The sequence below is a fragment of the Aotus nancymaae genome, unplaced genomic scaffold (genome assembly GCF_030222135.1).
Source record: "Aotus nancymaae isolate 86718 unplaced genomic scaffold, 86718_ANA_hifiasm-v0.15.2.pri h1tg000018l, whole genome shotgun sequence".
Taxonomy (NCBI): Eukaryota; Metazoa; Chordata; class Mammalia; order Primates; family Aotidae; genus Aotus; species Aotus nancymaae.
In genome coordinates this window covers 17015648-17040982 of record NW_026988430.1, presented here as the reverse complement: position 1 = coordinate 17040982, position 25335 = coordinate 17015648, and the positions used below count along the sequence as shown (strand labels likewise).

Genomic DNA, 25335 nt, shown 5'->3' with positions numbered 1-25335 from the left:
CGCGCCACTGCACTCCAGCCTGGCCAACACGGCAAAACCTAGTCTCTACTAAACAATGCAAAAATTAGCTGGGTGTGGTGGCAGGCACTTGTAATCCCAGCTTCTTGGGAGGCTGATGCTGGAGAATCGCTTGAACCCAGGAGGCGGAGTTTGCAGTGAGCTGAGATCATGCCACTGAGATCGCGCCACTGCACTCCAGCCTGGGTGACAGAGCAAGATTTCATCTCAAAACAAAAAACAACAACAATGAAATCCATATTCTTTTTGTTTGCCTCGCCTTTCACACCAGAAGAGTTAGGCCAACTGACAACCCCCATGTCACTAATAACCTCTAAAGATGAATAGAAGACACTTAGGGACGACTCCTGTAGTTTGGTGTTTTTTTTTTTTTTTTTTTTTGCAGTTGTGCCTGTCAATAGAGGTGACATTTGCTTATGTATTAACCAGTTGATTCTCACTGATCAACAGACTTTTCACAGCAGACTCCTGAGCTGAGGTGGGGAATAAGCAGGAGAAAAGACAAAACTGGAATATTTATCTTGAAAAGTTCATGTAAATGTTCCCTTTAATCCCATGACTGGGCAAATACACTAAGAAAAGAGTAGACACCGTGCAGAGAAGGTGAGCATATTTACATTCTGATTTCCAGAATGAGCGGCTGGAGAATGGCAGCTATGTTTGAGGTCTCTGCCTAGACCTGCCCACTCCAGGGCTGTGAGTGCTCTGCTGGGGGACCCAGGATGTGGCACTAGCAGGCTTCCTGCAGCTGCTGCTCAGCGCTCGGGGAAACCAGGCACTGGGGGTGTGGAGAGGAGGACCTACCTGCTTCTGATCTCACCCCTCTTGAATCTATCTTACCCCACAGTTCTACATTTGAATTTCCCCCGAATAAAGTTTTCATTAAAACACTGGGCAAAAGTCTTCTCTGGTTTTCTGAGTTTGTTTTGTTCTTAGCCTGGCATCCAACTCATCCCTGCATTTTTCCTCTCTCTGTTTCGTGGGTTCACCTTCCCCTGCAGCTCCAGGGGGTTGCCTCTGACTCATCACTGGAGTCTCTGCCCGCTCCCCTCTGAGTGCTGCAGCCTCAGTCCATTTTCCGCCCGCCCCAGGGCAGGGCTGAAGCCTTGACTGCTTGTCCTCCATATTTCCTATCCTCCATGAAGACTGCTCAGCCCATACACAGCCAGCCTGCCCTGGAATCTGAGGCCATCTGCAGCAAGGTCATTGCTCTTAAATGACTGCCTTCCACCTTTTAGGATCTTTTTTATTTATTTTTATTATTTTATTTTATTTTTATTTTTTGAGACAGAGTCTCCCTCTGTTGCGTAGGCTGGAGTGCAGTGGCATGATTTCAGCTCATTGCAACATCTGCCTCTTCCTAGGTTCAAGTGATTCTCCTGCCTCAACCTCCCAACTAGCTGAGATTACAGGCACCCACCACCATGTCCGGCTAATGCTTGTATTTTCAGTAGAGACAGGTTTTCACCATGTTGGCCAGGCTGGTCTCCAACTCCTGACCTCAGGTGATCTGCCGATCTCAGCCTCCCAAGGTGCCGGGATTACAGGCATGAGCCACCGCACCTGACCAGGTTCTTTTATTATTGATACTTCCTTCCTTAGGCCATAGAACCTCCAAAAGCAGAGATCAATGTAGTCTGATGCAGTGGAAGGGGCACCGATTTTACAGTCAGGAAGACCTGACTTCTACTCTGCCACGGGTGACCTATGACACATTGGGACAGGTAGAATTCTCTGGAGCTCGGTTCTACTATCTTTGAAACAAGACTGGAAAATCCTGACTTCACAGGCTTGTTGTGAGGATTTGGGAAGATATAGTACATGAAAGTTCTAGAACATAGCTGGCACTCAGTAAACAGTAACTCTCCCAACAATAATTATTGTTCCTTGTGGAGCCCCTGCCTGAAACGGGTGCCCAGTAGTGGCAGGTGCTCCATCAATGTCCCACAACAGAGCTGGTCTCTCAGAAATCAAATGTCACTCTCTTGAAAAGAAGGAAGAGTCACAAAAACAAGAGGAACACCTGGGTGGCATTTAGTGTAGAAACAGAGGGAGCAATTCTTGCTGAGGCCCGGCGGTGATGCGGGCATCCAGGAAAGATTGGAAGTTCAGGGTGGAATGTCTGGCAGTCTCCGTGTCCGTTATTAGCTACAGGAAGGGCAGATGTGCTGGGTGGGACACGGGCGGCGGTCAGAGGGCAGGCAGAGCACAGCCAAGTGGACACCAGGTGAGGGGAGCTGTGAAAGGCCCAGATGTGAAAGCCTGTGAGGAAGTGGAGATCAGGGCAGGGGGGTCACAGGCAGGAAGAGGAGAAGGTTAAAGCAAACCACAAGGGGCACCTGGCTTTATAACACGTTCAGCAATGCGGAGAAGGGGCGGACAGGAACCCAGGGGCAGGGGAGCTGGGCATCTGGGTATGCTGCATAAGTAACAATAATGACAATGAAAATAATAGCTGTAGTGGCCGGGCGCAGTGGTTCATGCCTGTAATCCCAGCACTTTGGGAGGCCGAGGTGGGCAGATCACGAGGTCAAGAGATCGAGACCATCCTGGCCTGGTGAAACCCCGTCTCTACTAAAAATACAAAAACTAGCTGGGCGTGGTGGCGCGCGCCTATAGTCCCAGCTACTCAGGAGGCTGAGGCAGGAGAATCACTTGAACCTGGGAGGTGGAGGTTGCAGTGAGCTGAGATTGCACCATTGCACTCCAGCCTGGTGACAGAGTAAGATTCTATCAATCAATAAATATATAAGTAAATAAATAAAAGTTGTAGTGGCCAGACATGGTGGTTGACGCCTGTAATCCCAGCACTCTGGGAGGCCAAGGCAGGCGGATCACTTGAGTACAAGAGTTCAAGACTAGCCTGGGCAACATGGTGGAACCCTGTCTCTAATTTAAATTTTAAAAAAAGAAAAATAGTAATATTAATAGTAGTAGTGTAACAAGAACAGAAGTCGAGAATAAAGCCTAGGCAACAATGCGAGATCCCACCTCTACAAAAAAATATTTTAAAATTAGCTGGCTGTGGTGATGCATGGCTATAATCCCAGCTACTCAGAGGCTGAGGTGGGGAGGATTGCTGGGGCCCAGGAGTTCAAGGTTGCAGTGAGCTCTGATTGCACCACTGCACCTCAGCCTGAGTGACAGAGTGAGACCCTGTTTCTTAAAAGTCAAGAAGGCCAGGCATGGTGGCTCATGCCTGTAATCCTAGAACTTTGGGAGGTTGAGACAGGTGGATCATCTGAGGTCAGGAGCTTGAGATCAGCCTGGCCAACATCGTGAAACCATGTTACTACTAAAAATACAAAAATTAGCTGGGCGTGGTGGTGTGTGCCTATAGTCCCAGCTATTCGGGAGGCTGAGGCAGGAGAATTGCTTGAACCCAGGAGGTGGAGGTTGCAGTGAGCTGAGGTCCCACCACTGCACTCCAGCCTGGGTGACAAAGCGAGACTCAAGAGATCGAGACCATCCTGGTCAACATGGTGAAACCCCCTCTCTACTAAGCATGCAAAAAATTAGCTGGGCATGGTGGCGCGTGCCTGTAATCCCAGCTACTCGGGAGGCTGAGGCAGGAGAATTGCCTGAACCCAGGAGGCGGAGGTTGCGGTGAGCCGAGATCGCGCCATTGCACTCCAGCCTGGGTAACAAGAGCGAAACTCCATCTCCAAAAAAAAAAAAAAAAAAAGTCAAGATTAACGTACTGTTATGCCATTAGGTACATGTGCTCAGAAAGTTTTCAGGACTCAAGTCCCATATTATTTTCACCATCAGACAATAAGGCTAGCAGGGCAACAATTTTCCCCAATCTATAAGTAAGAAAATAGGGACTCTAAAGTTAAGCAGGGTGAAAAGAAGAGCTGAGACCCCTAAGGCTTGATCATCCCACACTCCCTCCAGAGAGCCCAGGAAGGCAGAGGCCGGCGACCCAACTGGCGCTGGGTGAATGGCCATGTTCTCCGGGAGGGAGCATCAGGGAGTTTGGCCTGACTCAGTGAGCTGGGAGGTCAGGATGGGAGGAGGCGACCTGGGTGGGCCGTGGACGTCCTGCAGGATGAAGGTAGCGAGCCACAGACTGTGACATGTGCCTGTGACTCCTCAAAGAAACAGGTTACTGGGCAAAACAATCAGCCCCAAAAAAGAATCTTAGCTGGATCTTAGTTTTGTGTCATGCTGACTGAATGTAACAGTCTGAGCCTTTAGACAAGATTGCAGTCGAGGAACACAGGACGATGGGCTGAGAAAGGGCCTGCAGGGTCCAGCCCGAGCTTTCTGGCTTCTGTGAGCAAGTTACCCAATGCCTCTGCTTTTGGGCTTCCTCAGGGACCACGTGGGACAATGCACACATTTCCTAAAGCTGCGGGATGATGGCATGATGTAACGGCCCAGGGCCTGGTACACGGCCAGTGATGGCTAAACATAGGCTGGCTAAATTCTTCTGAAAAGTACCAGCTTCCTGAAGGTCAGAACTGTGGTCTTTTAGGCCGTGCGTGGTGGCTCACGACTGTAATCCCAGCACTTTGGGAGGCTGAGGTGGGTGGATCACCTGAGGTCAGGAGTTCGAGACCAGCCTGGCTAACGTGGTAAAACCCCATCTCTACTAAAAATACAAAAATTAGCTAGGTGTGGTTGTGTGAGCCTGTAATCCCAGCTACTTTGGAGGCTGACGCAGGAGAATCGCTTGAACCAGGAAGGTGGAGGGTGCAGTGAGCCAAGATCACATCATTGCACTCCAGCCTGGGCAACAGAGCGAGACTCCATCTCGCAAAAAAAAAAAAAGATCTGTGGTCTTTCGTGGGGTGGCTCTTTGGAGCAGCCAGGCCAGTGCCCCTGATGTGCCTGGGTGGGTTTGTGCTGAGGCGACACTGGGAAGAGAGAGGCACCCTCCTCACCCTGGCAACTCAGTCCTTTCCTCGGAAGGCAAAGCCGCCACCTGGAGAGAATTCACCCCCAGCCCGAGCTGGTGCCCAGCACCATGCTGATTAGGCACTGCTCTGCAGGAACACAGAAACATGGAAAGAATCAGCTGGAAAGAAGGCAGCAACTGTCAGAAAAGAGAACGGTGTGAAGAGAGACATCTGGGGGCCAGAGGGAGCAAGAGAATCAGGGGAAGGTGACTTGGAAGGGGTGGGGGTTGAGATGAAGGGAAAAAGGACTGGCCTAGAAACAGGAAATTAAAAGGAATTAAGACTGCAGGTGATGGGGCAGACGAGCTGGATGGCAGCCGAGTGAAAGGCAGGTCCCTGGGATCTGGGGTCTGGGATCCAGGCATGAGCACCTGGTTGGGCGTCAGGTGGCCGTGCAGCAGCAGTCACAGCCACAGGGCTCTGGTGAGGCCGCCACTTGGTCAACGACTTTGCATGAGAGCCCACGGCCCAGCCAGGGCGAGTTAGGTCAGACTGGCTGGTGAAGCTGTCCCAGTGCTGAATAGCAGCACTGCCCCAGTAAGATTTACCCAAGAGACTTAGGCTTACCCATGCTAGAACTGGACAAAGATACACACCTGGCTCTTCACGGGTCTGTGGGTCTGATGAGAGATGCAGAAAACCAACCCCATCTCTACCCACGCCCAACACAAACACGGAACTCTGCAGATGACAGCCGCTCCTTAGAGGGAGTGTGTCAAAACTCCGCCATTATTGTCGCTTCCTGCACAGAAAGTGCTGAATAGTTTCTAGGTTCCATCTGTGTTTTTAAGGTGTTATTCATTTCCCTTCCCTGAAATTTGCTCAGCTCTACAATCGCCAGAAGTCAAGGGCAGAATTCAATTGTAAACACATAATCCTTCCTATCAGCCACCAAGAGCATCAGATTAGGAGTTGTCAAGCCAATAATTTAATGCCAATTCTCTGGCACGTCAATATTTGCTAAGAAATATCCCTTCATTGTGCTGTGTGTTACCCCTGGGAATGTGAATCTGTCTGGAGTCTGGCAGAAATTCAAGTGTCTTTGAAAAGACAGTCAGGAACTCTGTTACGGATATCTTGTTTTGACAATTCCCTCTTGGCTGTCAGAAGATTCCTGCAAGGTTCCAGTCAGGCTATGGATTCAGCATTACAAACCTCTCCATTTGTCTTATTTAGACACTTTACCTGGCACCAATTAGGGACAGCTGGCAGGGCGACACCAGGGCACTGCTACCATACAAAGGCAGGGCAGAGAGACATCGCTGCTACAATCGGCTTTGTCAATACATCAAATGCTTATCTGATTTGTTTAAAGGAAATCATGCCGGGTGCAGTGGTTCACGCCTGTAATCCTAGCACTTCGGGAGACTGAGCCAAGTGGATTGCCTGAATTCAGGAGTTCGAGACCAGCCTGGCCAAACACAGTGAAACCCCGTCTCTACTAAAATACAAAAAATTAGTTGGGCGTGGCAGCGTGCGCTTGTAATCCCAGCTACTCAGGAGGCTGAGGCAGGAGAATTGCTAGAACCTGGGAGGTAGAGGTTGCAGTGAGCCGAGATCTTGCCACTGCACTCCAGCCTGGGTGAAAGAGTGAGACCCTGTCTCTTAAAAAAAAAAAAAAGGAAATCATTTGACCAAGATGCAAAGACTATGGGGTAGATCTGCATTGAGTTCCTGAGGTCCATGCCTCAAAACAACATATTCCTGGGGTGGCCCAGTAGCGTGTCTGTTCAACTTAACCCTGCCTCCATATGCACAGCTGATGTGATGGACCTCAGGTGAGGCCAACCAGGTCCTCTTCTCCACCAATTTTGGGTTTTGAACTGAGCACAGCTGGGGCTCAGTCACAGGAATGGTAACACTCGAGGGGTGGGCCACAAACTTAGCCCGGAAGGTCCCAGGCCCAGCCTTTGCTCAGACTTGTCCTTAGACTTGGTTGGCTCCATCATCCCTTGGGTTCCCGCAAATACCTCAACATCACTCAAATAAAAGACATGTTTTTTAACCTAAATGAGCCAAAGTCATTTCTGCTTATTTGCAACCAAGATCTTTTAGCAGAGAGATCAGCAAAAATCACTATTTGTGTCTAGTTAACTAGAAAACTGTAAGCGTGACCTTAGCATGCTTTTGCTTTACTTTAGTCTTGAAAGGGCAGTCCCAAGAAGTTGCCCCTGAGGACACCCGGTCTGGGTTCCATCTCTTTACTCTGAAGAGGCTAAAGTCCCCACAGAAATACCTGTTGACTGCACTCCAGCCTGGGCAACAGAGGGAGATCCTGTCTCTAAAAAATAAGCAAATAAGGAAAATATGGAATTCTAATATAAGAAGTATCTCGACTTGCTTTTCTCATTTAACTTGTCTTAAATATCTTTCATACAGACCTACCTTCAATCTTTTTACTGGCTGCAGACTATTTGTTCAGAAGATACCCTGATACTAGACTTTGAGGCTATTTCAAAATTTTTGCTATAAAAAGAAATGCTGTAGTAAACACCTTTGAACATAAACCTTTGTGTATGTGTACATGAATTTCTGTAGGATAGATTCCTATATATGGAATCCTGGGACAAAGAGTATGTGCATTTTTTATTTTGATAGTCTCGCTGATTGTATTTTCCAGCAACAATCTCTCCCAATCCACATACTCTTCATACAATGTGACTTTGACATTCCTCTCATCAGGAGGTAGGATCTGAGTCCTCTCCCAGTGAACCTGATAAGCCCTTTGTGACTACCGCACCAATACAGTATGGCAGAAGTGACACTCTGTGACTTTCAATGCGAGGTCATAAAGATGACACACCCTTCCACCTTGCTTGTTCAGCACAGTCACCATGTGAGAAGTTCAACTGCCATAAGGCTGCCACGTTGCAAGGAAGCCCAAATTAGTTCAAATAGAGAGACCACATGGAAGGACCCTGAGATCATAAGAAGAGTCAAGAGACGCCCAGCCAGCCCCACTGGGTTCCAGCTTCACCATTATACTGACTATATTACAACTGCATGAAAATCCTGAGCCAGAGCCAGCCAGCAGAGCACTTTTCAAATTCCTAACCCACAGAATTGTGAAGTGCAGCAAAACAATTGTTTTACATTGCCAAATTTTGGGGTGATCTTTTATTTATTTATTAGACAGAGTCTCACTCTGTTGCCCTGGCTGGAGTGCAGTGGCGCAATCTTGGCTCACTGCAACCTCTGCCTCCCAGGTTCAAGCGATTCTCCTGCCTCAGCCTCCTGAGTAGCTGGAATTACAGGTGTGAGCCACCACGCTGGCTAATTTTTGGATTTTTTTTTAGAGATGAGATTTCATTATGTTGGTCAGGCTGGTCTTGAACTCCTGACCTGATGATCCACACGCCTCAGGCTCCCAAAGTGCTGGGATTACAAGCATGAGCCACTGCACCCGGCCAATCTTTTACTTTTTTTGAGACAGGGTCTTATTCTGTCACCCAGGCTGGAGTGCAATGGCATAGTCACTGCTCACTGTAGCCTCCACCTCCAGAGCTCAAGTTATCCTCCCACCTCAGCCTCCTGAGTAGCTGAGACCACAGGTGCATACCACCACACTTGGCAAAGTTTTAAATTTTTTGTAGAGATGGGGTCTCCCTGTGTTCCCAGGGCTGCTCTCAAACTCCTGGGCTCAAGCAATCCTTCCTCCTCATCCTCCCAAAGTGCTGGGATAACAGGCATGAGCCACTGCACCCAGCCTGATTTTTTAAACACAGTAATAGATAACCAGAATGGACAGGTTCTGCCAAATTGCAAACAACAATTCTCAGCAGAAATATAAGAGCAAGAAGGCTAATTCTTTTCTGAGCATGTCTAGTGAACTAGTATGCTTCACATGGTTTTAAATTTTAAATTAGAAACAGTATATAAAACAATATGCATACATATAGTAATTTTGGAAAATAAAGAAGATGAAAAAAGAAAGGCCAGGTTCGGTGGCTCATGCCTGTAATCCCAGCACTTTGGGAGGCTGGGATCGCTTGGGCCCAGGAGTTTGGGACCAGCCCAGGCTACATAGGGAGACCTCGTCTCTACAAAAAATAAGAATAAAATTAGCTAGGTGTGGTAGCACACACCTGTGGTCCCACATACTCAGGAGGCCAAGGTGGGAGGATCGCTTGAGCTCAGGAGGTGGAGGCTACAGTGAGCCATGATTGTGCCACTGCACTCCAGCCTGGATGAGAGAGCAAGACCCTGTCTGAAAAGGACAAAAAAAAAAGTTGTCATCTTCCCAAATTTCTAACTCTTCTCTTTTACGGCCACATACCCTATTATTTTACAAGCAATCTTTGATTAATACTGTTAATACTATTGTCCTAAAGAGTCAAAGTGAATACGAGATAGGCTCCAGTTCTGGGTCGAGAGGTATCTGGGGTTCAGATCGGGGCAGGGGAGCTCACCCTCTTGAAACAAAGCTAACAAAAACACTCTGGATGGGGCACACTAGTTGCGTAGAGCCTTCCCACTGGGGATACCTCATCCCTGAGCACACTGCGTATGGGCCCACTGGGGGCCTGGTTCAGGCAGGTCCCGGGGAAATGCACGTATGTTGCCTCTGCTACCATGGTGCTTCTAACAAGAGCCATGCCCAGCACCATGACTGACAGGCACGTTCTATCCACTTTGTATACATCATATACATTACACATTGAGCAGCTCAATACATGTTTACTCAAATGAAACAGAAGGTCCTCACTCCTGATTTGCTTGGGAAAGAAGAAATCACACTGGTATCCTGTGTGTCTTGCATCTCTGTTGTGGCTTTTTATAGAACAAATGTTGACTGAGCACCTACCGGATACTGTTCTAGGCACCGGGGCTACAGTAATGAACCAAACAGACAAAAAGTTCTGCCTTCACTGAATTAAGGCCAGGCACGGTGCCTCACACCTGTAATCCCAACACTTTGGGAGGCCAAGGCAGGCAAATTATGAGGTCAAGAGTTTAAGATCAGCCTGACTGATATGGTGAAACCCCATCTCTACTAAAATATAAAAATTAGCCAGTTGTGGTGGTGTGTGACTGTAATCCTGGCTACTCAGGAGGCCGAGGCACGAGAATCACTTGAACCCGGGAGGCAGAGGTTGCAGTGAGCCAAGATCGTGCCACTGCACTTCAGCCCGGGCAACAGAGCAAGACTCCACCTTAAAAAAAAAAAAAAAAAAAAAAAAAAAAAAAAAAAGATTTACTCGAATTGACGTCCTAGCGTGTGTTTGTTGGGGTCGTTGGAGGGGGGCTCCAGTGTGTGAAGACAAACAAAAACCCAGACCAGTAACTAATATAGTAGACTAGAAGGTGGTAAGTGTTACAAAATCCAGCTCCCCTTGCCTACTGCCCATCACACAGGGTGGCTGAAAGGCACATACCCCCTTTCCCTCGAGTCCTAGGGGTACAGGGGAGGGAGTGCGGATACGGACCAGAAACCAGACATCCTAGAGTGGGATTTGGAAACACTGCAGGTAAGACTAGGGTGCCTTCCTACACAGCATCAGGAAACTGCCATACCTAAACATTAATAAGATGTAGGCTTAGAAATAACACATTACGAAAGTTTGTTGGAATGAAGGGTGATGTAATGACAACTAGAAACAGAGAGGGGTGTTATTACGGAGTGTAGAAAAAGGAGAGTTGGAGAGGAAGAAGTTGGCATTGGGTGCCAGCACTTTCCAGGAGAGGGGGTGCCCTGGCCAGCGAACTGGAGCCTGCTTGGTCTGTGAGGACATGGGGTCCTTTCTGAGGTGAGAAGCAGTGAGCCACTTCCTGGACAGCAGCTCTCCCTCAGATGGCCCTTTTGGACCGTTCTATGCCCAGATGAACAGCATGCTTCTGAAACTGACGGCGCTTGCCTTCTTTGGCGCAGTGCTGGCTTATAGCTGCAAAGGGCTGGCCACCAGCTGGTGGCTGAAATCGAGAGGAAGCCCGGTCATGGTGTAGAAATAGGGTGACATAGTAGACATGCGATGTCACCAAGAGAGTAGAAGAATTCAGGTAAATGCATTTCCAGTGAGGTAGGATCACTAGTGTCACTTCTGGTGCTGTGCTCTGGGTAGAGAGCCACTCTGCCATCCTGGAGGCCACTTCGGCCCCCACCTCATCTCCACATTCCTTTGGCCTCCAAGGTGATATGGACTATATATAACCAAGGGCCACGGTGGGGAGTGCAGAAGAAAGATGACTGTTGAGGGCTGTGGGAGAAAAGAAAAATAAGGGCTGGCAAGAGTGCAGCCAGACATGGGCCTTTCACTTAGAGCTGAGTCTTTTCCCAAGTAACCAGAACATCTGTCATAATTATTCAGTGTGGCTCTGAAGCCTGACCCCTTTGTCGAGGCAGAAAAATGGGCTCTCCTCTGTTCACAAGGTCATCTCTGCTTTCAAGTGGCCAACGTTCAGCCATCTTAGGCTCCCTGACCCGCTAACTTCCAGCCCTGTGCGTCATTACCCATGTGTGTGGCAAAATGAGAGAGGGTGCGAAAGGGTGAATGAATGCATGAGTACAGGGTTTCCCTCTTTGGAAGCTGTATGGCGCAACAGCTGAACCACCATGGGCTGAGAGGGCAGACTGCACGTGTTCAAATCATGGTGCTGTCATTCAAGTAAGGGAGCCAATTCTCTATGGCGAAAATTGGGAGAATAAATAATAACCCTCCGCTCTCAGAGCTGTCACGGACAAAAAGAGAGAAAATGCTGAGTGCTGAGAGTACTACCAGGCTCATGGTACCTTTTCAATGAAGATTAGCTACTAGTCTCACCTGCTGGAAATTGTTCTTGCTACCAATGTGGCATTCCCAATCTCCAATCTTTGGAGAGAAGACGCTGTGCCCCTTCCCCATTGTGTGATGGCCTTCAGTGTCCAATGCTACCCATATCCTCCCTGCTGTGGGACATCACAGCACCAATGGGACCTTGGAGCTGAACGCAGCAGGCTGCACCGTCAGGCGTGACTACTCTCAGTGCAATCAAACTGGCTTCCAGGCTCCTCTTGAAAACCTTCTCTACCTCACTCTACAGACTTGATCATGAAAACAGACTTTGAGATTTATGCACTCACAAAATTCTCCAACAGCCTGTAAACCTATATGCATAAAAACACTTACATTGTCCAGGCGCAGTGGCTCATGCCTGTATTCCCAGCACTTTGGGAGGCAGAGGCAGGTGGATCATCTGAGGTCAAGGAGTTCAAGACCAGTCTGGTCAACATGGTTAAACCCTGTTTCTACTAAAAATATAAAAAATTAGCTGGGTGTGGTGGTGGCCACCTGTAATCTCAGCTACTTGGGAGGCTGAGGCAGGAGAATTGCTTGAACCCAGGAGGCAGGGGTTGCAGTGAGCTGAGACTGCACCATTGAACTCCAGTTTGGGCAACAAACTGTCTCAAAAAAAAGAAAAAAAAAAGAAGAACCTTAAATTAAGAGCATTTCAATAAAAGGCCATTCAGATTTGTTCTCACAGAAAGGATGTGCATCTTCTACCCAGAGTCTCCCGTATGCTCTCCTCTCTAGGGCTTGGAACCTTAATTTAAGGATATTGCTGCTGTGAGATCCTTAATGGCAGAAGCAGGGTGCAACCGACCCAGTACACTGGTCAACTGCTAACCTTTCACCAGCAGCAGCATGAGAGCCTCAGAGTCGTGAGCCCTGTGGGCACCACGAAGATTGGTCGAGTAAGGACAACAACAATGAAAAGAGATTTTGAAGTTGCTCTAAACTGGATCATGGAAAAGGGGCCTCTTATCAAAAGTGGCATCGGGGCTTAGAGTTCAATCTAGGAAATACACAGGAGCAACAGGGGCAGTCAGGCTGCAGAGCTCTGACACTGAGCACATGGTACGAATTCAGGCGTATTCACACTGTGCAGTGTAGGAGCCTGTCCTTCCTCATGGGGGATGAGACTGCAGTGACGTCCCCCCATTCAGTACTATCCTCAAACAATTCTCCACCCTAAAGACATCCTCCTGTGAACAGCAGTTTATCTGAGGATCCCTAAAACTGGTCCTTCCCATAGAGAGCCTGCCATTTTCAGAGTTGGCCGTTAGTGTGGCAGCAAACAGATGGTGTTCCTAAGTGAAAACCAGAACCAGAACTGATGTCCTCCAACCCCTACTCAGCTCTGAGACACAGACTGCTGGCAATGTGGGCAGACTCAACAATGCCACCACTGAGCCTAGTGAAAACAAGTGGACAAGATCCCAACCCATCAATGCTAGAACATGGCTGGCGTAGAAGCTGTTGTGCATGGATTCTATCGGCAAGAAGGATCAATAGAAGTATTTGAGGCAGCCGGGCGTGGTGGCTCATGCCTGTAATTCCAACACTTTGGGAGGCTGAGGCGGGAGGATCACGAGGTCAGGAGTTCAAGACCAGACTGGCCAACATGGTGAAACCCCATCTCTACTAAAAAATACAAAAATTAGCTGGGAATGGTGACTCATGCCTGTAATCTCAGCAACTTGGATGGCTGAGATGGAAGGATTGCTTGAACTGGGACCCGGGAAGCAGAGGTTGCAGTGAGCTGACATCACCTCACTGCACTCCAGTCTGGGCTACAGAGCAAAACTACATCTCAAAAAAAAAAAAAGAATTATTTGAGGCTAGGCTGGGCATGCTGGCTCACGCCTGTAATCCCAGCACTTTGGGAGGCGGAGAGGTGGTCACGAGGTCAGGAGATTTAGACCATCCTGGCTAACACGGTGAAGCCCCGTCTCTACTAAAATTACAAAAAATTAGCCAGGCATGGTGGTGCGCACCTGTTGTCCCAGCAACTCAAAAGGCTGAGGCAGGAGAATTGCTTGAACCTGGGAGGTGGAGGTTTCAGTGAGCAGAGATCACGCCACTGCACTCCAGCCTGGTGAAAGAGCAAGACCCCATCTCAAAAAAAAAAAAAAAAAAAAGTATTTGAGGCCCAAAGAGTTACTGTGGCGGAGCAGAAAGACTGAAAAATGGCTGCATCTGGAGCATCACTTCTGAGGATAAGGCAACTGAGGCACAAGTCCTTCTCCTCTCGTTTTCCCTTAAGGCGCTCTAGTGTAAGGGCTTAAATAGACCCTTAAACACAGTCCTAGAAAGAGGCAGATTGATGGCCACAGCTGAGTGTCAGAGGTTACACATTAGCATATTCGAGCCCGTATCAGGGATGTGTCTCTCACATACCATGCAAAGAACACGAAATACCTGCCCTTCCAATGTCTGCTGTTAGAGCAAATAATAAGAGGTGTTTGAGGATAATGTTGAAATGATGTCATCACCTTCTGCTTATCCACTCTTCTGGAAAAAAGTAGGATAGACAACCCAAAAGGTCAGATTTGGCTTTGCAATATTTGCTGGCTTATATTAAACACGGTCTGTAAGAGATTTCAAAAGTCATTTCAAAGCAACATTAAAAAGTTGAATTATGACACATTCCTAACGCAACGATCCAGTTTTCCCACCTTGGCCTCCCACTCCAAGCATGCCACACTCTCTCACACCTCTGTGCCTTGGCAGAGATCGCTCACACTGCCTCAGGGCCCTCTGCCAGCTTCTCTGCACCCAGCACACCGGCACTGGCTTTAGGCCTCAGCTTGAAAACACCCCCTCCTCAGGGACACCTCCTCCCTCATGCCCACGGCATTCATAGGACTGCTTTTCTATGCTGCTTCTGTATACTAAACACATGTGCTACAGAAATTAACATGTTATTTGCTTAAACTAACAATTAATTGGGTTCATGATTTACCTTCCCTGATGGCCCATAAATTCTTTAGGATTAAATAACAGGGCATGTGTTTCCATGTCTGTGTCCCCTCTTGTGCCTAGCACAGAGGTCACATAATACATATGCAGCATGTATTTGTGTTTTTGTTGACTGGATAGCAGCTCATAGCTTAGGCACAAATACTGTAATACCTGGAATATGAGCAGTCAGCAGTAGGAATTTCAAAGGACTTTCTTACTTTGATGGTAGTTAACATGGGAACATTCCAGCAGCTAGAACAGTACTTGGTACATAGTAACTGCTCAGTAAGTAAGTGTCAAATAAGTGAATGAACGAGTGAATGAATGAATGAAAGCATATAAACTATCAATAGAATAGGTAATCAAGGAGTAGTGGTTTTAAAGAACGATAAAGAGTTCAAGTAAAGTAAGTACAGTTGGTATTGCTAAATTCGCAATCAATACATCCTCCATTAGTCATCTGAATGTACAATTCTAGGAAGATATGTTCTGTACTTACTTTGCAAATAAATGAACAGAGTTACATTGTAGTGAAATGTTGGGATTTTACCCAGATGCTCATGAGTTTCTATCAGAGGTGATTTAGACTCAGAGTTTCAGCCAAGTGGGCCCATTTTGTATTGAATCAAACAGCCTCAGTTCACATTTCATTCATTCCTTGTAACTTTTTGTCACCCTCCATTGGGAGACATTCTCAAGAAGTTACCAAAAATCACCTAACGACAGAAATGTTTATGTTTACAGCATTGCAACTCACAGCGTGACCTGCGACCAGGAGCACAGATCACTGAAGAGCTTGTTAGAAATGCAACTTCAGGTCAGGCACAGTGGCTCATGCCTGTAATCCCAAAACTCTGTGAGGCTGAGGCAGGTGGATCACTTGAGGTCGTGAGTTCGAGACTATGCTGGCCAACATGGTGAAATCTCATCTCTACTAAAAATACAAAAATTAGGCCAGGCGCAGTGGCTCACATCTATAATCCCAGCACTTTGGGAGGCCAAGGTGGGCAGATCACCTGAGGTCAGGATTTCAAGACCAGCCTGGTCAACATGGTGACACCCTATCTCTACTTTAAAAATAAATAAATAAATACAAAAAATAGCTGGGGGTGGTGGTGCATGCCCATAATCCCAGCTACTTGGGAGGCTGAGGCAGGAGAATTATTTGAGGCTGGGAGGCGGAGGTTGCAGTGAGCCAAGATCATGCCATTGCACTCCAGTCTGGGCAACAAAAGCGAAACTCCGTCTCAAAAATAAATAAATAAATAAATAAAAATACAAAAATTAGCTGGGCGTGATGGCATGTGCCTGTAATCCCAATTACTCAGGAGGTTAAGGGATGAGAATCACTTGAACCGGGAAAGCAGAGGTTGCAGTAAGCTGAGATGTGCCACTGCACTCCAGCCTGGGTGACACAGTGAGATCCTGTCTCAAAAAAGAAAGAAATGCAACTTCAAGGGTCCCACCCAGAAATCTGTTTTAACAAGCCCTCCATGTGACTCCTCTGGTGCTGAAGAAATTCTTCACACCATACAATAAAATATCATCTGTTACCATGATAGAAGGAACTGTGGCTTTCGCTGGCTACCATAAATAAGCATAATGGGCCAGGGCTCCCTACCTGGTAGGAAGGCCACTGTCCTGGGGGCAAAGCAGGTACCCAGTGACTGTCCCTGCCGCTTATGCACCCTGAGAAGTAGAGCAGCCTGGGATGTGTTTGACACAAAACTCTATTGCTGTCCTAATCCGCCCCCACGCCTACATCCCTCAGCCTCATTTCCTCTTGACAAAGATAGTTCTGTTCTGAGGGGGTGTGCAGGACCCACGGCAGCAGCTGGAGTGGCCAAAAGACTGCTCTGGCTTAGAATAGAGAGGGATTCAAAGAGGGATCTCCGCCAGATTGCCAGGCTTTGCTGTGTCGTGTCAGGCTGACACAGATGGCCTTGGCTACTAAGGACACTGCCTTGTTCCTCACAGAACCCCAAGGAAAGGCCCTGAGAAGGAAAAGGACCAGAGAACCACCCAGCAGGGAGAAGGTGGTAGGATTTCAGCTTGAAATGTGATCTCTGGCTGCCCATGAGCCAGCGTGACATTTATTTCCCACATCAGGGGTCCCAATCTTGGATAACATTTACATTTCTAGAGCACTCAAAGAATAAAGATTCCAGATTGTAAGGTGCAAAATAAGTCACGAGGAGGTGCCTTCTCACTCACACACAGCTAGCCACAGCTGTCTGCCATCCCAGAGGGTACCCCGGAGCTAGCATGCTGGCGAGCTAGTTTTAAAGCACAGGCAATCTCCCCTCTCCATTGCTGGCCTTCTTTGAGCACTGTGAGTGAGGAAATGAGAGAGAGAATGTCTAATGATTAGTTCCTTATGGTCCTTACATTCTTCAAGTATATTTTTTGCGTCCGCTGGAACACTTCTGCATTCTTGATAGCATGATTGCAATGTAAGTTCTTTCCCTTCTGAGCACTGTCTGTTATTGACACACAAAATATCCTAGGAGCAGGATTCGCCTTCCCACCTTCCTCGCGCCCCTCCTTCCCCACTGCCACCCTCTCCGCACCATTCCTTGTTCTCTTTCTAAGAACGCAATAAACATTTCAGCACAATCTTTTCAATCCACATTATTTATAATATTCTGAACATCCATCGGGCCTGGCTAGAATGCGAAGCAATAAATCAAACTTAACAACAACAAAGAAGGAAGGGGGAAAACCACCCTTTGGCGAGGCGAAAGCCTGAGACGTTTCATTCCCCGAAGGGTTTAGTTATGTTAGGAAAAGTGAGATGGGGATGAGACTCGAGGTTTAGAATGACAGAGAGGCAGGAACTTGAATCTATAGGCATAATCATAACTTTGTATAAATCTCAAACAAACTTACCTCTCTGGGGTGTCATGAGGATAAATGAGATACGTGGGAAGCACTCTGAGTGCCTTGAATGAAGGCAACTGGAGCCCAATTTTCCTTTTTTGGGTCCAAAAGGTCATCTTTCTTGGAAGGGAGAGGGCTAAGAGCCCACCCCCCCACCCCACTCCCTGAGAGCTAGTCTTTGCTAATTAACATCCCCTCTGCAGGTTTAAATAAGGTGGGGGTGAGCCTGCAAGTAGGGCCTCCAGGCAGGGCTGCTAGGTCCTGGCTCCAGTCGCCACCCCCAGCAGGGACCCCTCTCCCCACTGCCAGCAAGGACCACGCCAGGCCACACACAGCCAGGGGTCTCCCTGCAGAACGATTCTGCTCCTGCACGGGGTGGGAAGCTGAGCTTGTCACATCCTTACCTCATGGCTCTACGTGGGTTTACATTGCCTGACTTTCTCCTCGCAAAGGAAGCATCTGGCTCCACAGTTTGCTGATGACTTCAAAATTTATCTAAATGAATGTGGAGGCCAGCGCAGGCTATGGGCTAATTGCAGAATTGGCTTGAGGCCTTTCTGCCTTGGCGATTTCCCACCCATTCCCCTGTCTTGCACTGGAAATTCAGGCTGTTTGGTCCTGCGGGGAGCAGGCGTGTGTTTACATGGCCGACCCCAATGTGGCGGCTCTGTGGCTGTCTAGTCTAACATGCTCTGTGGTCTGCCCTCAGTGGTTCCTTCTGACAGTTTTCTGGATGTGAAGGGCTGCCTCTTTTCCAGTCTTGTTGAATGGTATTGAATGTAAGATTAGAGTAACTGAATCATAATTCATATTTTAATCACTATAGTCTCAAGTTGACTCTGGGGAAATGACCATAACTGGTACTTACTCACGAGAATTTTCTACCAAAAAGTCAGACAAGAAAGTAATTTTTGGTCGGGCGTGGTGGCTCACACCTGTAATCTCAGCACTTTGGGAGGCTGAGGCGGGCAGATCACCTGAGGTCGGGAGTTCGAGACCAGCCTGACCAACATGGAGAAACCCCGTCTACTAAAAATACAAAATTAGTCGGGTGTGGTGACATGAGCCTGTAATCCCAGCTACTTGGGAGGCTGAGGCAGGAGAACCACTTGAACCCGGGAGGCAGAGGTTGCAGTGAGCCAAGATTGTGCCACTGCACTCCAGCCTGGCAACAGAGCGAGACAAGACTCCATTTCAAAAAAAAAAAAAAAGGAAGCAGAATCTGTTCTAAGAAAATTAATGTGGAGGCACAGTAAGGCACAACTCAGTAACAATTACAAAAATGCTGGATGCAGAGTTGTGTGTCTGTGTGTGGGGGACAGAGATAAGGAGGAGAGTGGGTCCTGTGGGGCCCTAGGTGTGTCACAAGGAATTTGGGCAACAGAGAGGCTCTGAGAGGTTTCAGCGGGGAGACGTGGTGGTGGAGAGGGAGGGTTCACAGTGCAAATGTGCATTCTCCAAAGCTCCTCCCAGCTTCAGTGTGGATTATGGACTGGAGGGAGCAGAACTGGAACAGGGAGGCGAGGCAGGAAATGACAGGAGTGATCCAGAAGACGACAGAGGCTGAAGTCAGGGTGAGGCTGTGGGAAGGAAAAGCAGTGTGTGGATTCCATAGACACTCAGGAGGTGAAATTGGTGAAAACTGGCATCAGATGAGATGTGGGGGCTGAGCAGAAGCAGGGATGATTCCTGGGCATTTGGCTTGAGGAATGGAGTGGCTGGTGGTCTTGCTCATCAAAATAGAAAACAGAAGAAAAGCAGGTCTGGAGAAGATCAGGAGTCTAGTTTTGGATATCTTCAAATTGCTGCGAGCAAGTTTTGACAGCACAATATTTGCTTTTCTTCCACTGGAATTAGAGAGGACTTGTCTTTTGGGTAGCAAGCCAGGGGAGAAAATTTCGCTATTTGGTGGGGGACTGGGTGCAGACCCACCTCTACTGTGAGTATTGTAACTGTGAAGCAGATACAGTCCCTTGGAGTGACTATAAAAATATTAAGAGAGGGCCGGGCGCGGTGGCTCACACCTGTCATCCCAGCACTTTGGGAGGACGAGGTGGGTGGATCACCTGCCTGACCAACATGGAGAAACCCTGTCTCTACTAAAAATACAAAAAATTAGTCGGACATGGTGGCACATGCCTGCAATCCCAGCTACTCAGGAGGCTGAGGCAGCTGGAGGTGGAGGTTGAACCCAGGAGGTGGAGGTTGTGGTGAGCCAAGATCATCCCATTGTACTCTAGCCTGGGCAACAAGAGCGAAATTCCGTCTCAAAAAAGAATATATATATATATACATAAGTATCTATTAAAAGAGGTCAAGTATGGGTCTAGCATCAATAGCTGGCGGAGGCCTCTCCAGCGAGGCCCTCCCCGGACCTTCTCCCCACTCTCCTGTTGGAGATGCCCCATCAGATGCCACTTCTCCATTTTCTCCCCTCTATCCGAGATTCCCAGATCGACATTCTATATTTTTGTACATTTGATAAATTTTTGGTTGGTACTGATGAACTGATGACATTTTCTTTTTTCTTTTTTTTTGAAATGGAGTCTTATTCTGTCGCCAGGCTGTAGTGCTGTGGTGCGATCTCTGCTCACTGCAACCTCTGACTCCTGGTTCAAGCGATTTCCCTGCCTCAGCCTCCTGAGTAGCTGGGACTACAGGCGTGTGCCACCATGCCTGTCTGCTAATTTTTTTTTGTATTTTTAGTAGAGACGGGGTTTCACCATGTTAGCTAGGATGATCTCGATCTCCTGACCTTGTGATCCACCCGCCTCGGCCTCCCAAAGTGCTGGGATTACAGGCATGAGCCACCATGCCCATATTCTTATTATAATCCCTCCTCTTTTACTTGGTAAAGTACACTCCTTCATTTATTATCGATTCCTTCGAATAGTACATTGTTTGAAAGTATGGTAAGAAAGCGTTCAAAAGAAAGGCATGCGATTGGTGCAAATGGAAGCTATCCTTTTTATTAATGAAACATTAGTGTCTCCAGGTGTCTCCCTCACTTACCACTGCTGGCATCATCTTATAACTCAGACTTAGCCATTCATCACAGTGGAAAGAAAAAGTTAGCCAATGGAAAATAAGCCTTCTTCCTTACGAGACACTCCTCTGGCCACAAAGGGCAGAATTGAGATTCTCCTGCTCAGCCGGTGGCCGCATACCCAGCTTAAGAAAATTTCCAAGAGAAAATATCCAGGCAAGAGCTAACCTTACAAATTTGAATACTTGAAATGAGATAGTCTTTATGGAGATGAATCTTCTTTTTTTTTCTTTACCAGAACTGAAGAACTACACATATATGTCCTCTAGCAAGTAGATACTTAAAGACACCAGCATCAGTTGGGTAGAAAGTCATAAAGCAAGAGTTTACTTATTTGCTGTAGAACCTAGATAGGGATTTCAGGGGACAAGAGAGCCCAGGACACCTGACAGGTATTCTTGATAGGAAAAATGGAGCACTCACAGTTATAGACGGTGAGGGATCCCAGCCCAAATAATACCTTTACTCTGACAAAAAGCTGTGAACAATTAGAAATTACTTTTCTTAAATGAAAGGGTTTTTTCCTTTCTATAAATGATATTCAAACTTCTGTGTTTGAAATAGAATTCTCAGGTCAGGAGCAGTGGCTCACACCTATAATCCCAGCACTTTGGGTGGCTGAGGTGGGCAGATCACGAGGTCAGGAGTTCGTGACCAGCCTGGCCAACATGGTGAAATCCTGTCTCTACTAAAAATGCAAAAGTTAGCCAGGCGTGGTGGAGCGCATCTGTAATCCCAGTTACCCAGGAGGCTGAGGCAGGAGAATCGCTTGAACCCGGGAGGTGGAGGTTGCAGTGAGTCAAGAGCTGGGCAACAGAGCGAGACTCCGTCTCAAACAAATAAAAAAGTAGAATTCTCAGAGTTTTCATGTCACTGGGGTTAAAATATAAACTCAAGAAAGGTACCATGAAAACTTGGAACATGGAGCCTTTGCAATAGATAGACATTCTTGGATTTAATAAGGTTAAACTGTATGCATCTTTCAAAATGAAAAGCAATGCTTTCAACAATGATGTGTTTCCAACAACCTCAGCCTCTGTGGATTAAATTGTAGTTCTTTTCATTTCTGGAATTACTAATCAAACACAAAATTATTATAGTCTACTCAGAAAAGTCTGATGGAAACTGTAAGCTGAATAATATTCGAGGATTTTCTTTTGAAGCAGAAAGGCAGCAATTACAGTACTGGAAAGGCTGTTTTACTGTGGTGCATTTCCTCAGGAGAGGAAATGATTTTTGAGAATACTGAAGCCTTTTTTATTCTAAAGTAGGCTAGCAACACCTGTACACAATCTTTCTAGACAACAATAAGACTTTTCTGAGGTTTCATGTCATGGCCGTTTAATTTAATAGCTCTGAGAGTTTAAACAGGACACTAATACCTCAGTTAACTGGCACGGTCAGTGAACTGGGGATTCCAGTTAACTTAATTTTTCCATCAACTAATAGTAACCCATTTATGCAATGAAATTTCCTCAGCAGGATACAGGGGATCTGGACAGCTCTTTTCAGGTATGTACAACTGTATGGTTTGTCTCTAAGTTTCACTTTAAAAAAAAAAAATCAGCATTTTGCCTTGTATAAATCCTCAAATTAATAAAACAATAATCAACCACAAGACGGCTCAACAAAACAAATAAACAAAAAAGGTTAGGTTTAACTCTGTTCGTCTTAGCTAAAGAAAATAAACCTATAGAGAAAATAAAATATTTTCTTCTCAATTCATGAAGCATTCATTTAAGGCAATGGTCTGCACCCTGGAGATACAGTGATAAACAATACATGTTTTTTTCGACCTTAGAAGCTCACAGTTTACATATGGATAAAGTAGAAAAGCTCAGAAGACATGAGCAATAACAGTTGTTAAAAAATGTTTTTTCTTGGCCAGGCGCGGTGGCTCACGCCTGTAATCCCAGCACTTTGGGAAGCCAGCGCAGGGGTATCATGAGATTAAGGGATCGAGACCATCCTGGCCAACATGGTGAAACCCCGTCTCTACTAAAAATACAAAAAATAGCCAGGCGTGGTGGCGCATACCTGTAGTCCCAGCTACTCGGGAGGCTGAGGCAGGAGAATCACCTGAACTCAAGAGGTGGAGGTTGCAGTGAGCCGAGATCATGCCATTGCACTCCAGCCTGGGTGACAGAGTGGGACTCTGTCTTAAGAAAAAAAAAATTTTTTTTCTTTAAAAGCATATAAAGCTACTCTTGCTTTTGAAAAGCCAAGGCAAATGAAACATATTTTTTGAAATAATCAGGGGAAAAAAATAAGATTAAAGTTGCCTCTAGATCTTTTAATCAGCAGAATAATAAGGACTGACTTTATATCTAGACTTCAACTTAGCAGAATTAGAAAACTTCAGACGTCCTAGATCTATCACAGGTAAATGGGAAAAATTAACCTTGAAAAGTTTCTGACTTGACTTTCCTGGGGCCCAAACACCCAAGGTCCTTCTCGGTCTTTCCCCTTGTCTTATGTTTTAATTAACAGATGCCAAGTTTTTCAAAGTCACAGGTGGGGCTTGATTTATTTCCTCTGTTGGTTTCCAGCAGGGAACCTTGGCCTTAGGATCTTAAGTTTTCTGGAATACTGGGTTCCATTCTCCCAGCTTCCCAGGCCCCACCCTCCTGGAGATTCTGATTCAGTAGTTCCGGGATAGGGCCCAGGAATTTGCATTTTTTTAGTAAGAAAATATAAATCGCATCATGTGATTCATATCATCGAGGAAATCTGGACGCTATGGATAATAACGATTTGCCCACGAATCACAGGTTGCAGGTGGGGCTTAGAGAGAAAAACAGATTCCCAGGCCCCAAGGCTCAGGGAATCAGCTTCAGGGAGCCTGGGCTTGGACCCAGGAATCTGCATTTCTAACAAACACCTCAGGTAACATCTGGTGGACAGAAACACTGTCTTTGGTGTTGAGTCATCAAACACTTTTCTGCAGGTGTTGGATATAAAACAACCAGAATCAGCAGAAACCAGAGTAGAGGTCCAAAGTAATGATTGAAAAAAAAAAAGGAAAGACATCTGGGACATCTTCATCTACCTGAGGCCCTGGGCTGCTGACTGTCTTCAATGCTGCATTTTCTGGTCTGACCTAGATAGACCTTTTCTCTAGGGCCTGCCTCCAGAAACCAAGGTTAAGTCCAGAATGTTACGGACAATGAGATGCCCATCTGTTCCTCCATGGTGCGGATCAAGGGTGCCTATGGATACAAGCCTGGTAGTCCGAACAGTGATCACCTTGGTTAAATAAATACAAAAAGGCCAAACGTCTTTTGGAACGGTTGTGTTCTGGTTATATCATGCCTGAAAATCGCAAATGAGACTAGTCCACGTACCAGCGCCTGGTCATAAATGAACACATTGTTTACTACAAATTCTGCTGAAATAAACCTGTCTTCACATACAGTTGCTAGGGCACTTGTGCTTAGGAAAACAAATACTTTAAAGACAAACAATACCTTCACATTTTCCCTTCAAAAGTGACTAACTGACTCAATACTTGTGAAAAATTGTAACGAACTTCTTCTGGAATCCCCATATTACGGCACCTCACACTTGCCAATAACTATACGGAACGCTTTGGAAACGCCAAGGGAAATATCAGACTTGGTAAGGCTTTAAAAAAAAATAAGGCAAGATCATAGATGGGATGAAAAACTTGACTTGAATGCTTCCCCATGAAGTCAGTCTACGTTTGATCCAAATGGTTGAACTCCAAAAGCACCTCAGCAGTTCAGTTTCAAACCCCTGCCCACATGGCTCAAATTTGCAACTTAAATATTCAGTATGAAAACAAAGTTATTTAACTGTTAGCACAGGCTTCTTCTCCACAAGAGAGTAGGAGAGGCACATGTCTCGGCCCACACACATACCCCGATCTTTGACTTCTAAATATCAGAGCCCAAACACATACAATTATTTTGGCTTTGAGAGACTACCCTGTCTCTTCTGTTGGGGGGCGGGTAGTTACAAAATGATATTGTTTTGAACACTGCCAGAGCTGATGATTTTATGCATGTATAGTACAAACAGTTCTTTTTCATTCTGGAAAGAAAAATCACTTAAAAAAGGTTTGGTGGGGAGGCTTTGCAGCGGCATTTCACCTCAATACATCTTTCAAGTTTGATAGCTTGTAAGCTCATGGCTTTGGTTCTTGTCTTCAACCTTCAGACAACTCTAAGCTGTCCACAGCAGCTGCAGATGCTGAATCTTTAAATGAAATAAAGAAATAATTGCTTCAGGGAACAAAGGAAAGCCAAAAAATAAATAAATAAATAAAAGCCCTGTTAGCTGAACTACGTGGCCCCGTGGGACTGTGTGTGGTGTATATTCCTGATTAATATTGTTCAGCGTGGTAAAGGAATCCCTGCGAAAACCCCAGAGAATCAGAAAAAGGGTGATGTGATAGAAAGAGTGGGCCTCAGAGGTGAACCTGGGTTGAAGCTGAGGGTCTGCCACTGACCAGCTATGTGACCTTGAGCACTGGCCCTCACCTCTCAGGGTCCTCGCCTCTTGCCTGCAGTATGGGAAATTATATTACCTATCTTATGGGGCTGTTATGAGGCCTGGAAGGATGATGTATGTCATGTGTTGATTTCATGTGGGCAAACTGAACACCCTTGGTTCTCTCTCCCTGCTCCTCAAACTCTACTAGTAGGGAATGGTATAAATATATAAACCGAAAGAACAGGAGAGAAATGACATCCAATCAGATATAGCAACAAAATGTCAGAAGATGGAAAGCAGATGGGCAAGTCAT

General features: G+C 46.6%; 1 protein-coding gene across 2 annotated transcripts in view; it reads right to left on the bottom strand.

Annotated features, from left to right (window-relative positions):
* The window catches only part of STX8 (syntaxin 8), a 308036-nt gene that overhangs the window by 7290 nt on the left and 275411 nt on the right, over nucleotides 1-25335 (bottom strand). Inside the window, exon 8 of one of the 2 annotated variants that reach the window (XM_064378315.1) lies at nucleotides 14057-14191. The exons of the other annotated variant lie outside the window; for it this stretch is intronic. Within the exon in view, the coding sequence (XP_064234385.1) occupies nucleotides 14169-14191 (23 nt within the window). The 3' untranslated portion in view covers nucleotides 14057-14168. Of the gene's footprint in view, nucleotides 1-14056; nucleotides 14192-25335 lie in introns of those variants that run through there. 2 annotated transcript variants of the gene reach the window in all.